Source organism: Mus musculus, chromosome 16, assembly GCF_000001635.26.
Source record: "Mus musculus strain C57BL/6J chromosome 16, GRCm38.p6 C57BL/6J".
Classification (NCBI taxonomy): domain Eukaryota; kingdom Metazoa; phylum Chordata; class Mammalia; order Rodentia; family Muridae; genus Mus; species Mus musculus.
In genome coordinates, this window is record NC_000082.6 from 20,366,391 (window position 1) to 20,383,264 (window position 16,874).

Consider the following 16,874-nt stretch of genomic DNA (forward strand, 5'->3'; position numbering starts at 1 on the left):
TATATGTCAACATAATAACATACTTGGGGAAAACAAAGATAATCTATCTTCTTACCACCACAGGAAAAACTGAAAAATACGTAATCATTAAAGACTACAGAACCTTCAACAGTAGCATCTCCTCTTTTTAGCTCTTTCCCTCCACCCCCTTCTTTGGGCGAAGGTATCTTCATGAAAACCACAATCCTTCCACCTCAGACTCCAGTGCAAGGACTGAACCAACAGGTCTAGCTCTTTTATCTTTGTGTGTGTGTGTGTGTGTGTGTGTGTGTGTGTGTGTGTGTGTGTTTGTGTGTGTATCTGTATGTACATGCATGTGTGTTCTGTGCCTCTGTGTGTACAGGTATGCATGTTTGAGAGTATGTGTCTTGTGTCTCTGTATGTGCATGCATGTACATGTGTGTATATGTGCATATGTGTGTTTGCATGTCTGAGATGCATGTGTCTGTGCAAATGTGCACAATGAGCCTAACATGTGTCCAGAAGTTGGAACATGTTATGCACCAGTTCTGGTACCGAGCCTGCTCCTGGTTCCTTTTACCTCGGGCCATAGCCTTCCACTGGCTTACTGACCCCTCAAACAAGCTCCTCCTGAGGTTGACCACTGTGCAGGAAATAGATAAAACTAACTTTGAGGGAACAAATCTGAGCCCAATTCCCAACCTGGTCACCCAATAGCTGTATGATCTTGGGCAAACTACTTAATCTTTCTGGATATAACCTTCTTCTGTACTGGATGGGTGAAACAACAGATGCCTCACAGAGCTGTTGTGTGAATTAGGGCAGGTACATAAAGCACCCAGTGCTGTTCACTGCCAGATGCAATGAGTTCTGGTGCTGGCACAGACAGTGCTGCACACAAGAAGCCCACCAGAAGCTGTGCTCTGGGACTGCAGATATCCCTTCCAAAGCCCCTCTGCTCGCTCAACTCTCTGTCCTTGTGTTCAAGTTAGATTGGCAGAAAGAGAACTCAGGCAAAATACTGCTGATGTGTTTTGATACATATTGTAATGATAAGTACTGGCCCCCAAAGCCTGGTTGCTTGGGACCCTTGAGGAATGAGAGAATCACACATACAATGTGACCTTGCTCCTTGATTTAAAATTACTGGTTAAAGATGCCAACAGCCAATAATTGAACAGAAGAAACATAAGCCAGGTTTGGGGATCCTGGGCTTGGGGTCAGATGAGACTGCAAGGAAAGAGAGGAGAGAGAAGACACCATGGGGTAAAAGTCTTAACGTCATGGCCATGAGGGCTGCCTATTGGAGTTAAGAGGAGCCCAGACGGAACATAGTAAGTAATAACTTGGGGTTATCAATAGGAATGATTCTAATAGTATAGGTGGGTAGATGCCTGCCCAGCATGAGTGCTATAAAGGCTTAAATAATAATAAAGTTGTGTGTCTTTTATCTGGGAACTGAATGATCAAAGGCAGGTAGAAGCCTCTGATTAAGATTAAATATATCCACAACACTGCTGCAAAGGCCAGACTCTGTTCTCTGTCTTAGGAGAGACAAAGCTGCATACTCTCTTTGTACTGGGCAGTTAGGGGGATAAGAGAGGGGTTGAGGGGTTTGGCACCCAGAAAGGCCAGAGGCAGCGAGCACTGGTTGTACTCCAGAGTGTAAGACAGGACCAGTGAGAGATACCTTCATCCATGTCTTTGGAAAACCTGTTGAGAATCCTTCCTGTTGGGGTAGTATCAAAAAACTTCATGGGGCTCCTAAGGATCCTTCGGAATAGCTCATCATGGAGCCGGGAGGAGGCTCTCAGTGTGCCCTGGGGAACAGAGACACAATAATCAGGCCCAGAGACCCGGGTACCCAAGGAAGGCTTGCTTCCTACTCCTGTAGGTGACCACTGTGCAGGACATCCATTCCCAACGCTGGGAAAGTACAAGTAGTCAGAAGTCACGGTGACTAACAGGGTCCACATTCTTCAGTGGGGCCACCCTACTGTACACATCTGCCACACCAAGCCTCTCCTGTGACCTGGGGAAGGGCGTGCACCACAGCCCACCCACGGTGATACCTTGACGAAGACAACTCCTCGAATGGCTTTCAAGATCAGCATGACTGCCATGGAGAGGGCGTAGATGCTGGCGTAGTACTGCATGAAGGGGTTGTCCTTCATGCTGTCACTCACGAAGCTTCTGTTCCCTTGATACACTGTGCTGTTCTGTTTGGATGTAAGTTACCATGGAGTAAGATTCCTGAGACAACTAGGTCACTTTCAGCTCAAGGAGAGAGACACAGAGAATGACCAGGGGACTGCTCATGGCAAACGCAAGGCAGTCTTGCTGGGCACTTCTTTCTCTAGTGGGTGGACACAAGGAGCTGGCTACTGCACTAATTACTGACTAGCTCTATAGCCCCAGAGTTGCCCGGGGACTTTTTTTCTGTTCTGTGAGACTATATTATTTATCCATTCCCCAACCTGAGAACATCTTTGTCCACTGCTTTTTCTCCTTAAATTATCTTTTAACTGATACACAGAACAAAGTTACGCACATTACTAGGGTATCCCATGATGTTTCTAAGGGTTCTTTTTAGGAGTTTCTCTAAAACAGTCAGGGACTAGGGAGGCAAGGCCACATTATCAGACACATAACTCTCAGCAATGTGTAATCTCACCCCGCTTCCTTGCTTGATCCAGTAGCTAAGCCACCAGGTGCTGAAGGCAGTGCTGCCCACATTCAGCATGAAGAGGACCATGATGACCAGGAAAGCCAAGGGGCCCCCTGCAGCCTGGATGTAGACCCAGTAGACTGACCAAGGCACAGAACCTTGCCCTTTCTCCTCCACCTGCACAAGCTGCCCTGGGAAAGAGGAAAAGATACATGACCTTAGACGGGAATAATATGCCAGAAAACTTTGCGGGAAGCTGTGGATGTGACTGAAGCACTACACTCTGCCCAAAGACCCATTTAACACTGAGTTTAGTCACAGACTCCAGCTTTGGTGGGCAGTGGGAAGACATGCATAAGCCAGACAGTGAGGAACTGGGTAAGTTAGAGCCAGTTACATACACTGTACTCTACTCTGAACAACTGCACATTGTTGGCACAAGTTTCAGAACCTGGGTCTGGTACTGTCCAACGGTGAATCTGTTTTTCCCAGATGAACTCTATTGCTTTGACCTGTCTAGGGAATTTCCTCTTTATAGGACTGTTCCTCTCACGCTAAGGCATGTATGTATACAGCAGCAGAATAACAACCTTTAGCCTCAAAGGACACTAGATTAGAACTGCCTCCTCTCCATCAAAAACATTCATTCACTGAACATTTTTTCAGCACCATCTACAAGATGAGGTCTCACAGGGACCTCACTGAGGACAGTGTCATAGTTTGCAGGCCAGGCCAGCGAAACAGTAGGCCACTTTCCTAAACCTTCATGCAATAGCTAATATGATGTTTTACGTTTCAATCACTGTGCTTAAGAAGTCTATAAAACAAAATTACCTCTTGGTAAGTTTTCAAACCCAGGGAAGTGGCTGAGGTGCCTATTTAATACATCAAAGCAGACCTGGCCTCCAAGTTCTGTACCCCTCAGTCCCTTACCTGTTACAGGGTACAGATGGCACACCCCACTCTCGACCCTGAACTCTCAAGCCCAGGAGTGAGGCTGCCCATCCCCCAGAGGTTCTTCCCAGTCTAATCCAGGCATTTTTGTTATTCACCCCTTTTGTAGCTTCGGCCTCCTGGGTGCTCCTGGCTCCCCTCTCTTCCCTCTCCTGTCCCTCTCCTCATTCCCTCTCACTTGGTTCAGAGTCACGACCACTCTGGACTCTCTCAGACATGTCTGCCTCTGGCGGTCTCTTTTTTATCTATAATAAACTTGCTCCTACAGCACACCCAGAAGCAGTCAGGTCCTTTCCTTGCCTTTTCTCTTTATCACTCAGCTCTAACCTAAAAGCTACACTGGGCCAAAGGGAGGAAGCTTCCTAGAATGTTAAGGGCTATTCTTATCTTTCTAACAAAATTGTTATGCAGAAGGTTAACCTGGCTTCTGCAAAAGTGTGTGCTTAAACTTAAACAGAATGTGGCCTTTCACTTGCAGGATGTGTGCCTGCACATAAATGCAATGTAACTTTCTTTGCCTGTATAACTAACTTTCTTTTCTTTTTTCTTTAAATTATTTATTTCTTTGTTTATGTAAATGAGTACACTGTAGCTGTCTTCAGACACACCAGAAGAGGGCATTGGGTCCCATTACAAATGGTTGTGAGCCACCATGTGGTTGCGGGGAATTGAACTCTGGATCTCTGGAAGAGCAGTCAGTGCTCTTAACCACTGAGCCATCTCTCCAGCCCTCTGATTTCTTGTGACTTGATGCTGCACCCTGGGAATCCCAGCGCTGGATGCTATAGTCCCAGCAGGCTAGTATCTAAATAAAAAGCCTCTTTGTTAAAATTATTCTTGGTCAGACTGGTGAATCTCTGAACAACCCCAGACCCATACATAACATAAGTCACAAACCTCACAAGGAGGCAGGTAGTTCCCACCCAGGACAGTAATTATCCAACAAGCAGGGTTGTACCCTGGACCATCTTGTAAAAACAGGCAGATCACCTGAGAACCAGGACGGGCAAGAAGCACTCTGACTAGAATTGCTTTATTGTGCAAACCATGTGCCCAGGTATTCCTCTATTTAATCCTAAAGCTCATGTCAGGCCACTACAAGTGAACTTGGGGTCACTGGACCCCGTTATCCGTACCCCTTCCAAAGGCAGTCACATTGAATAAATGTTCTCTCTTGATTTTCATCATTACCTGGTAAACTCAGGACTGTTGGCTGAACCATTTATTGGTGCTATAGAACCCAGGCTTTAATCCTAAAAATTCCAGTTATAAGGTAAGGAGGTGATTCAGTAAAGAGATCATTAAACAAACTGCATTTTCTTCTGATTTCAAAGGTGATGTATGCTTCAGACTCACAGCCATGAAAATGCCTATATCATACAAACAGTCTCTCAGACCCCAATCTGGTAAGAAGTCCAAGAAAGAAAACTGCCGCCTGGAACTTGTGTAGAATTCTCTGCAAACACTGCCAGGACCAGGCAATAAGCCTACTGGTCTAGCACAGACTCTGAAAACAAAGAACTCGGCTTTATTAACTCGAGCTTTAACTGTGACTCCAACTGTAATAAACATAGTAAAAAAAATGCCTTTTAGACATGGAAAAATAGCTTCAGACATATAAAAATTCCCCACTACACCAAAGGCTGCATTTGATAACCAGATACAGTCCTAGAACCCCAGGATGCCCAATGCACAGCATTTAAACAGAAACCAAGAACAATGCTCTGCACATCTCAAGAAATACCACCTTGATCTGCTCTGTGGCGGGAGAGACTCCCCTAGGATCCTGACCCTCAATCCAGAGACTTCTGCTAGACACTGGACCTGTCCTTCAGCTAAGACAATCAGTTCTTGCTCAGGACACCAAAGTAAGTACAGAGGTGACCAGAAGGGAGGGAGGAAGGGAGGGAGGGTCAGCAGGCTGACTCAGGATGATTCAGCACTAATTACCCACAGCGGACTCCATTCCTTGCATGAAGAAAAGGCAAAGGATCAGAGGTCAGCTAACTTCCCTTGTTTGAGCACACCCAAGGTCCCACACCTAAATTATCTCGGAACTTTGTTATTCTAGAAATGTAACACAGTGACAGGAAGCATTATCTCCATGTGGCATTTTTCCTGATAAACCTGTCAAAAATGTCCTTACCTTCCTCCGACTTCACCGCCTTCTCCTTCTTCACTGACCCTGGCTTAGGGCCCTTGTCTTGTGATTTTTGTGAACCAGTAGCTTCCTTTTTCGAATTAATCTAATAACATAAGAAAAAAAATTCCAGTCATAAGATGTTCATTCAGATGAATGTCTACAGGACCCACACTAGAGAAGCATTTATTGAGTAATAACAAAACTGTGACACATCCAAGTTCTTATTTATTTTTTGATACTAAGCATCTGTGTCAGGCCTACACTGACCCTGATCTATCTCAGTCTCCTGAGTGGTGGGATCACAGGCAGACACTGTGCCCACACACCTGCTTTCTTGGTTTTTTTTTTTTTTTTTTTTTTTTTTTTTTTTGGTTTTTCGAGACAGGGTTTCTCTGTGTAGCCCTGGCTGTCCTGGAACTCACTTTGTAGACCAGGCTGGCCTCGAACTCAGAAATCCGCCTGCCTCTGCCTCCCAAATGCTGGGATTAAAGGCGTGTGCCACCACGCCCGGCACACACCTGCTTTCTTAAGACAACGTCCTACAATAATCTACACTAATTTCCTGTACTAACAATCTCTTAAATTTTTTGCAATCCACATTCCTATCCTGTTTATTGTCCACTAAGCTGGTCGAGACCTAACCTCTCAAAACAAAGAGTTTATTACATTGTCCTCTAATTTGTCCAGGTGATAAAGTCACATTGCAGTCATCCATTCCTGCATCTCTGACCTGCCACTTTCTCCCTCTGCAACCACAGAACCCCAAACTTGTCTGCTTGCTTTTGCACTCTGCACTGGTGGGCTGTCGGGTCCTTTCCCGTTTCGTGGCTTCCCATGGCTCTACTCAGCAGCCACGGGACTTCACATCATTCCTTAGCCACAGTTCAACTTCCCGCTGCTGTGCCCTCTTCCCCTCCTCCTTTCAATCTTAGTCAAAGCTGTCCCTACCCGGATGTGTTCAGTTTGTGTAAGGTGACCTACATCCCCTGCAAAAAGCTCACATGTGCCCTCAGTACTCTGTCAGCACACTGCAGTATCTGATTAGTTACCTGTGAGAGCAGAAAAGCACCGGTCTGCCCTACAACACCTAACATCCACCAAAGGCAGAGGTGTTCTCACTGAAGGTCCCCTACTCAGTACCACCCAGAACAAGGCCCAGAGGGAATCAGTGACCATTCATCAAACAAACAAATGACCCCCATAAAACCATTAAATGCTTTCCTGTTACATTTGCCAAGGCCCTGTTATATTTTTAGAAAATTTCCTCCATATAGGTCACTGAATTCCATTTTACATGATATAGCATACCCCCAGCAGGCTTGCCAACTAGACTTTCTAAACACACAGTGAAAATTTAAAAATATGAAATCTATATAGAGCTAAATCTGGGACAGAAGATAAGGCTCTAAATATATTTCATATAGTCCATGAGTAAATGCACTGTCTGAAATGATATTACCTTCTGTGGACTACTTTCTGGGATAAATGTATTACGTATTACTAAAGGCAGCAACTGTAAGCAACCACTGTGATGCGTGTGTCGGGGTTCAGACGTGTGAAGGTCAGGACAACTCTGTGGGTTCTGGGAATTGAACTCAGGTGGCCAGGCTTGCAGAGCCAGTGTCACCATCCGCTGAACCATCCTACTAGCCCCACAAGTGACATCCAGAAAGCATTCTCTCCAGCCAAACAGTCCAGCGGTTCAGTATCTATTTTTTGCTCCTTGGACAATTCAGTATTTTAGTTTCTCTCCCTCTGATTTTCCTCTCCAAGTTTACAAAGACAAGGCAACAATCTGAAGAGTGCAAAGCTTTCCAGAAGTCATAGCAGACCATAAAACTTAAATCTGAAGCTGGGCGTGGTGGCACACGCCTTTAATCCCAGCACTTGGGAGGCAGAGGCAGGCGGATTTCTGAGTTTGAGGCCAGCCTGGTCTACAGAGTGAGTTCCAGGACAGCCAGGGCTACACAGAGAAACCCTGTCTCGAAAAACCAAAAAAAAAAAAAAAAAAGAAGAAGAAGAAGAGGAGGAGGAGGAGGAGGAGGAGGAAAACTTAAATCTGTACCGCAGTGTCTCTTGGGATGTCACTGGTAATCCCAGCAAGGCAGGAAGTCTACCACAAGGTCTAACCAGCCAGTTAAGCAACAGTGAGCTGCACTGCATGGGATACTGCAAAAACAAACCACTGAGGTGACAGGAGAGGGAGGCCGGGGAACATCCTGCAGCAACCTCCAAGCCCAGCCTACTTCACTCCGGGACCCTAGGCGAGAGGGGCACTGACAGGAAGGAAGCATGTCCTCTGGGACTGCTCCACGCTGAGTCTGTCTAGCTTGGAGTTCCTGTGATGGGCTGAAAGCCGACACCTCTGGGTGCTGCAGGGGAGGTGGACGCAAACACAACAAACTGGAGAACTGAACTGTCCTGTCAGCAAGCTGCTTAGCTCACTTGAGCCCATTTTCTCCTCTCTGAGAGTGGGAAAGGATCGTATTTGGCCATATAACTCTAATAAAATGTCTAATAATATGGTATCTAAAGTATTTAACCCAATAACCTCAGCGCCAAATCAGGATCCAAGACACCATGAATTATTTCCAAACACACACAGTATGTAACTCCCCTCCCTGACTGACCCCTTGTTTACTTGTATGTCCACAGAGAGCCTCACACTGCTTTAGTCGGTTTAAGGAGCGAACCTCTCCAGCCCTCACCCGCTCCTCATCCTGCTCTTCCACAGGAGAAGGAGCAGGTGAACACAGCACAAAAGTGTGGTTGTGGGAACCCATAGGCAAACAGAGTTAAACTGGGCTCTTCTGGCTTCCATGCCATCATGCCTGCCTGTGTAGAAATGAGACATATAAACGCAGTAAGCCTTACCTCAACTGGGGGTGTCTCTCCCAGCAACAGGTTATTAAAAATCGTAGCGTAATCCCCATTTAAGTTCATCAGCTCCTCATGGGTACCTCTCTCTGTGATACAGCCTTCCTTCATGAAGATCACCTCATCACAATCGACCAGATACTGGAGACAATGGCGAGGAAACACAAATTGCTGATATTCCCGCAAATACATTCAAACCTCCAATCTTAACTCGGTATGTCTCAACCAGAGATGCTTTGGCTGCCCATTTGACAACATGAGACTATTTCAGGTTGTCAAAATAAGATACCACTGGGGTACAGTGGACCAAGACCTGAATGCATACAGCAGACTACCCCCGCCAAACAACGAATCAGCAGTCTACAGTCTCAAGACTGAGAGCCTTTGCTTTACCTTACTGCGCCCTATGACACAGGTCAGATAGAATTTCTTATGTCTTCTGGTGTTAAGGTTTCGTCTTTTGCCATCTATTATAATGCTAAGTGAGGGTTCCCAAGACCTGGTTGTCCCAGAAACAAGAGAGTCCACACACAGACCTTACCCTCAAGTTATTTCTGATTGGTGAATAAAGATGTGGACAGCCAATAGCTGAGCAGATGAGACACAGGAGGGGTTTAGGGTTCCCGGGCTTTAGGGTGGGGGAGAACAATAGGAGGAAGAGAAGGTAGAAGAAGAGAGAGAAGCCACCATGGGGCAGGCGAGTCATGAAAATGCCATCCTGAGGGCTGGCCAATTGGAGATGAAACATAGTAAGTAATAACTCGGGGTTATCAACACCAATACGGATTAGACTCTAGTGGCATAGAGGGTATACGTGCCCAGTTCTTGTGCTGATTAAGGCTTATTGTAAATATAAGGGTTGAGTGTGTCTTTTATCCAGGAACTAAATAGCCAAAGGCAGGGTGGAAACCCCAGGACAGGACTAGATAATCTCTACAACATTGGGTGGTGGAGCTACAAAAGCTTCCCAGGACATTTTATATCCTGGCTGAGTGTGGTATAGCATAGGCGTTTGATCCCATACTCAGGAGGAAGAGGTGGGTGAGCCAACCTAGTCTACAAAGCAAGAGACAATCAGTGTCTCAAATAAATTAACTCAAATCCTTTCACTGTGTGCAGAAGTATATAGAACTTACAAAAAAGAGAAACTAGGCCCCAAACTTAGGCTGTCAGCTCAGACAGCGATAATCCCAAGTGGGTTTCTAATGCCTGCCATGACTGATGGGGAGAAAGTACAAACTGCGCTTGTTGTTCTCATCGACAGATGCCACCTCAGTGCTTCCTACCACTAACTCCCTTCCAAAGTCCACTTCTATCTGCTCTTCTCAGCCCTTTAATTTGTAGGTCTGCTGCAGAACCAGTGTGTTCCAAGGACCCCCGATTCAGACGGCCACACAAAGGACTGCTACGTTGGCTATTTGGTGAGGAAATGAAAACAGTTAACTCTAGGAACCTCTGGCCCAAGCCCTCTTCATTACTGAGCCCACATGAGCAGCCTAGGAGACAATGTACCATACCTGTAACTGGTGTGTAACAAACAGAACCGTCTTAGACTTGAGGCGCTTCCGGATAGCACTGTTGAAGATGTGGTTGCCCACATGGGCATCTAAGGCACTGAGGGGGTCATCCAGGATGTAGATGCTTCTATCACTGTACAAGGCTCTAGCAAGGCTGATTCTCTGGCGCTGTCCACCACTCAGGTTGGCTCCTCGCTCTCCAATCTATGAACCCAAAAGGAAAGCCTCTATCTTAAATCTAGAAGAGCGCTTAACAGGCACCCCAGTCATCTTTCATCTCCATTTCCAAAGCCTTCACAAACTGCCTGTGTGAAACTTCTAGGGGCTGAGGAAGTCACCCTACAACTATCAATGTGCCAATCAGATATCCATGTGGCTTTGACACTGCCCCAGGTCACCCTTTGACACCGCCCCAGGTCACCCTCTTCTCCAGAAAGAATGCCTCAAAACAAAAGGCACCCTTGCCTAAAACTCTTTAAGAACCTTGAAAGAATCTAAACACTAACAACCATGGGTATCCTGAGACTTAAAATAACATGTAAAATATGAACCCACATGGCATCATGCTTTGTCGACATGAAGCCTGCATCATCTCTTCTGGGACACTCCTCCACCCTCTTCTAATTCTACCCACAAATGAGGGCCCTTCTTATTCTGTGCCAATTTATCTGGGTCTCTGGCTCCCTTAACTAAAAGCTTCTTATGCATACAAACTACTGTCCTACTCCTTTATATCTAAATACTGGGCAACTGGGGAATGTGTCACTAGCATGCACACCTGACAAATGCCACTATCTGAACAAATTAATCAATTGCCAAACGCTACCTGGTTTTCTGTTGCTTTTTAAAGTGTTATCTTTAGAATAAAAACAAAAGACAAAAAATGCTGATGATCAGAGGTTCTCACATTCTGTATGTTTCTGAATTACCTGCAGAGGTTATTATGAGAGACTGCTCAGAGGTATACCCTAACAAGGCATTGCTAACAAGTTCCCAAGTGGCACTGATACCACTGATCTGGGGACCAAGAGTTGAGAACGTAGGAACCATAACCAAATCTGATTTGAGGGTTTAACTGAAGTCAGCTAAACAAAAGTGCCAGACCAGAGGCCACAGGACAGGTTGCAGGAGAGAAACACCAGCAAGGAAGCACACAGCAGGTCCTGAGACAGTGCTCCAGAGCAGGCTCAGGACAGAGGGGAGAGAGCATCCTAAGGCTCTTTCTGTCTAGCGAAGGCCGTGGAACCTGGGAAAGCAGCTCAGCACGCACTTGTTTGACTCGCAGTTTAAAAAATATCTACACAATTCTTTCTTTCCACCACCCCACCTCTCAGGGCGTCTCACAATATAGCCCTAGCACCGATATGTAGACCAGGATGCTTCTGCCTGCCTCTACTTCACAAGTTCTGAGACGAATGCATGCATCACTATGCTCTGCTAAAAAACATAATTAAGCGTAGCAAAAACAAAACAAAACAATTTGGAATCCAAATGAGATATGCTTAAGATTTGCATGGCATATGAAATACATTAGTACTTAGGTATATAAATACCTAAAACAAAGCCGGGCATGGTGGTGCATGCCTTTAATCCCAGCACTCAGGAGGCAGAGGCAGGCGGATTTCTGAGTTCGAGGCCAGCCTGGTCTACAAAGTGAGTTCCAGGACAGCCAGAGCTACACAGAGAAACCCTGTCTCGAAAAACAAACAAACAAACAAAAAAACTAAAACAAGCAAGGCTGACATCCTTGCGCTGATCAACAAAAGTTTTACTGGTAATGGCTCAGTGAAAACAGTGCTCCCTCCCTGTGTGCTTCTGTCCGAGGAGGTCGTCCTACGAAGGGATTCTGGCGTGTCTTTGCAAAGCTTTCCAAAGCCTTCCAAAGCCTTTCCTGCTACCTGTGCTACAGTGGCTATCAAGGGCGGAAAGCTTGTACCTCAGTCAGGTCGCTGTTGGGGAGAATGGCCAAGTCAGGCCGCAGGCAGCAGCTATTCAGCACTGAGTTGTATCTGAAGGACACAAAGTCACAGAAAGTTAGGTACTTGATTACAAAGAAAAAAAAGCCTACTGATGGGCTGCCTTCTCTCACACATAGCCAAAGGATCAATGACAGAAACAAAATATAGCTTACCTCTCTTCATCAAATTCCTTCCCAAAGAGAATGTTGTCTCTCAGAGTGGCATTGAGAATCCAGGCCTGTTGGGCCACATAAGCAAAGGTCCCACTGACGGCAATGCTGCCCTCCAAAAGCGTCATCTAGGGAGACAGACATCATCCAGCGGTGTAAATCAAAATATCACCGTAAACAAACACACAGCACCCACACTGTCAATGGAGACTGAGTATTGGCTGTTGCTAGGACTTAACTCCAGATCACACGTTTTTTGTTCTTAAGACAGCTACAGCAACAGAGAACACGGATGTTATACTTACTTATTGACTGCTCACACACCCTGCAATCAGCAACCCACAGCTGTTGCATACTCTCTAACTGTAAATTAATGTCACTATAAAAGTATAACTCTGATGGCTGGTCCTGACTATCAAGTTGACTATATATCTGGAATAACTACCACCCAAGCACCTGAGCACATCTGTTTGACATTTTCTTCATCAGATCATTTGCTATGGAAGGATCCACCCCAAAGTGGGCCACACTCTGGTGCCAGCCCACATGCAAGGAATGGAGAAAAGATGTTTTCCCTTCTCGCCTGCTCGCCCTCACTCTTGTCACCAAGTTGATCATCCTGGTGCTGAGGCTTTCTTTCAGTGATTAGCACTATTTCTCTGGGACTCAGAACAGACAGAAAGAAGCTGGGACACTCAGTATCTGCGACTGAATAACCACCAGATCCAAGGCCTTCCTGTTGGGGGAACAATCTAGTGAGATCCCACGGACTGCAAGCTTCCCTAGCAAATCCCGTGACTGTAAGCCGGTGTAAACATGTCACCAGCACACACACCTGATAAATGTCACTATGTGAACAAATGAATACATCAACAGTCAAATGACACCTAGGGAACCAAAACTAAAACAGATTGTGGTACCATGAATGGTTCAAGAGAAACAGACTTATAAGGATGAAATTTTAAGTACCTGGAGTCGGCTTTCCAGTTTGCTAATATCTACAGTTACTGAAGCCTCTCCAAGAAGCATAGAAATCCCCACAGATCTATGGTGTGAACTCTTAGAAGAATTTATCAAGATAGATACACTCGATTATCCTGATTCACCTACTATAAGAAGCAAGGAATTTAGTGACTCAATATATAAAACTTTTGATAATTTGTGGAAAAATTAGAAAAAGAATGATGCTGGCTGGTTGCTTCTAGCATATCTGGGTAAACTGACAACAAAGGAAAAGAATGAGCCCAGTGAGAAGAATTAACCTCGTTGTAGCATCTTGGGATCCAGGGCAAAGAAAAAAAATGAATACAAAGGATCAGCTGGAGATCAAATAAACAGTCTAAAGCAGCAGCTTTCAGCCTGTGAGTTGGGACCCCATTGAAGGCTGAGTATCAGAAATCCTGCATACCAGATATTTACATTACAATTCATAACAGTAGCAAAATTACAGTTATGAAGTAGCAACAAAATAATTTTACAGTTGGGGTCACCACAACATGAGGAACTAAATTATAGGGTCACAGCATTAGGAAGGCTGAGAGGCACTGGTCTACAGGTTTCTAAGTATGCAAGGAGAATCTGTTCCATAGGATGATAGAAAATTAAATTGCAACCCTTATTATAATTTTGCTGCATTGAACCAAAACTCCAAGCCTCAGTTGTGGTGGCTGGCTGTCCATGGTTAAAGGTAAGGAGAGGACCCTGTAACTTTGATGGAGGTGTGGAGGGACCCTACTGTGGCTGAGGACTTCGAACCCTCAGATTCTGCAGGATCTATCTCCCCAGCCTTAGCAGAGGATGCATCCCCATCTCTACCAGCAGCAATACTGTCCTTTCACCTTTGCAGAGGGAATTGATCCTACAGTGTCTGTAGGATGCCCAGTGACATTCCCTGAAGAAGATGCCAGGAGGTGTAAAGGAGAGAAAGTGTAGTCCATGAGGAGGTGCCCTACACTACTGAAGAGCTTAATGATTTAACCAATTCATTCAAGTAGAAGTCTGGGAAATATGTGTGGAAATAGATTTTTATACGAATGGGATAATGGGGAACATAAAATTGGATCAGGTTGAGTTTTTCAATGTGGACTGACTGACTGAAACTCTAGGTTTAATATGAAAGTTTTTAAAGGGTGCCATGTTAAGACCTAGGTAGCCACTGCCTTTCCAACATTACTGTAGCCATTTTGTTTTATGTTTGCAGCCAGCCATCTTACATTGTTACAGAGGACCTTTCTCGTGCCCAGTTAAACATTAACTGCATATTTTGTTAAGTTCTTTGCTTTGGTGTTCTTGGAAATTCCCCAGATCCTCACCTTCCTAGAACTCACTTTGTAGACCAGGCTGGCCTTGATCTCAGAAATCCACCTGCCTCTGCCTCCCAAGTGCTGGGATTAAAGGCATGCGCCCCACCACCTGGCTTTTTTGTTGTTGTTGTTGTTGTTTTTTGTTTTTTGTTTTTTCCAGACAGGGTTTCTCTGTGTAGCCCTGGCTGTCTTGGAGCTCACTTTGTAGACCAGGCTCTCGCCTTCCTTTAGAGCCAGTCACAATAAAGGTCACTTAGAACTGCTTTGTAGACTTTGCTACAATAAGCCTGGACCTGAGCCAACGTCTGCAACTGTCCAGCAGCACTTCCAGCATCTGTGTACGACTCTTTATGGTCGTGGGGTTTGCTTTATAAGTTGCCTCTGGGAAACAGTCAGGCTTGCAGTCTCAGCTCCCAAGTCTGGCCTATGTCCTTGATGGACCAGTGTGGAGGTGAGGGGTGGGAAGGGGTCTGAAAATAAACTATCCCTGTTTGACTGAGATCAGTGTCTGATTAGTTTGTGGGGTGATTCCTGAACCCAAACAGCCAAAAATTCCTTCAATTGGTTAGGTGAAGGATTTGTCTTAAGATAGCCTGCTAAAGATACTTAAACCCAACCATTGGAATGAAGTCAGGGGCCCCTAAAAAAATTAGGGGAAGAACTGAAGGAGCTGAAGCGGAGGGCAACCCCATAGGAAGACCTATGTCTCAGCTAACCTGGACCCCTGGGAGCTCCCAGAGACTGAGCCACCAACCAGGGAGCATACATGGGCTGATCCAAGCCCACCCCTCCCACCTTCCACATATATATAACAGAGGACTGCTTGGTCTGGCCTCAGCAGGGATACACCCAATCCTTGAGACTTGAGGCCCAGGGAAGGGGAGGGGAAGGGGGAGCACCCTCTCTGAGGCAAGGGGGAGGGGGGATGGGATGAGAAACTGTGGGGGAGAGCTGGGATGGGAGCAATGAATGGAATGTAAATAAATAAAATAATTAATTAAAAAGATGGCCTGCTGAAGAAGAGCTAGAAATATCTGATATCCCTTCATTTAGTGTTGATGAAGGGATTTGACGGCTTGGGAAATTGCAACACTAGACTGGATAGGCCGTGTAAAACCCAATCCCCCACACCCTTCAAAGTGCCCCTCAAAAGGCAGTGCTGGTGACAACGTCCAAAACAGGACTGTTATTGGATAAACAGAGCAACTTCTCTTAAACTCTGAGGAAACTTCCTTAATCTGTTCTCAAAGGTCAACTACCTCAGGGAAGGGCATCTGGTTACCAGTCAGGTCATTCTGAACAGCCTATATCAGCTCAAAGCCTCCCACTCTGCTGACCATCATATAAAATCTGCTTTTCTGACATTTTTGCTCTTCTTTCTGCCCTCTCCTCCTCACCCAAGATAGCCTTGGCAGTTTGATCTCCCCAAAGCCTTTCTTTCCACCCATGGAGGCATCCACTTCAGTGGGCTCTCTGCACCCCAATTTGAGGGGTGAGGAGACACCCGCACATCTGAAGGCCTTTGTCAACACTGATTTCTTTGTGACAGAATGGAGATGCTACAGTTCAATTGGATGACGTTAATACAACGGGCTTATTGGGCCAGGAGTAACAGAGGCCACCTGGCAACATAGACTCACCAAAAGGAAAATGACGTGCATCATAGCCTAACCTGTGACGGGCAGCACAGGGAAAGGGGACGTTTAGTGTGCGATAATTCACAGGGACCTTAAGTTACCATGATAATTGATAAATGTTGGGGTAAGCTTTTTGTACACCGTGTGAAGGTTGCCTTTGTATTATTCAATTGTTGATTGCTGTGCCAGCAGAGAGCTGAGTGCTGGCCAGACACTGATATTGTTATTCTTATGGCTCATCACCTGTGTCAGTATTTTGTAAACACAAAGCTACCTCACGGATGACTCGCTTAATAAAGAGTTAATGGACACAATGGCCAGTAGCTAGGCAGGACTTCCAAGCTTCCAAGGTCTCTGGGAAAAGAAGCAGAGGCAGGAAGAATTTGCCAGTGAGACACAGAGGTGTTCTGACTTACCAAGACCGAGAGAAGTAAAGAACCATATGGTGGGTAGTGAGCTAGGATAAGGTTAAATTAGAGGAGCCAGCTGAGAGGTGGCCTAAGCTAAGGCCTAAGCAATAATAAAAATTAATGGTGCTGGCGGGTCCAGAAAGTCCCACGGTAGATAATAAATCTATGTTTTTGTTTCATCTGTATAAGCAGGAAAATTTTCAAACAAAGAAAGCCTCCATTGGATGGGAGAATAGGAAATCTCGGTCCAGGAACTAATCTCCAGACTTGAGTCAG

At 45.5% G+C, this 16,874-nt stretch overlaps 1 protein-coding gene across 18 annotated transcripts in view; it reads right to left on the reverse strand.

Annotated features, from left to right (window-relative positions):
• Abcc5 (ATP-binding cassette, sub-family C (CFTR/MRP), member 5) overlaps positions 1 to 16,874 on the reverse strand; it is a 95,126-nt gene that overhangs the window by 35,088 nt on the left and 43,164 nt on the right. For all 18 annotated transcript variants that reach the window (XR_384569.1, XR_384568.1, XR_001781831.2 and 15 more), the window contains 8 exons: positions 12,252 to 12,376; positions 12,057 to 12,129; positions 10,121 to 10,324; positions 8,601 to 8,744; positions 5,730 to 5,829; positions 2,636 to 2,820; positions 2,034 to 2,180; positions 1,652 to 1,781 (listed from right to left, as the gene is read on the reverse strand). Coding sequence is in view for 9 of the 18 variants with exons in the window: in NM_013790.2 (NP_038818.2) it covers positions 1,652 to 1,781; positions 2,034 to 2,180; positions 2,636 to 2,820; positions 5,730 to 5,829; positions 8,601 to 8,744; positions 10,121 to 10,324; positions 12,057 to 12,129; positions 12,252 to 12,376 (1,108 nt within the window). In the remaining 9 variants the exon portion in view is untranslated. The remainder of the gene's footprint in view (positions 1 to 1,651; positions 1,782 to 2,033; positions 2,181 to 2,635; positions 2,821 to 5,729; positions 5,830 to 8,600; positions 8,745 to 10,120; positions 10,325 to 12,056; positions 12,130 to 12,251; positions 12,377 to 16,874) is intronic.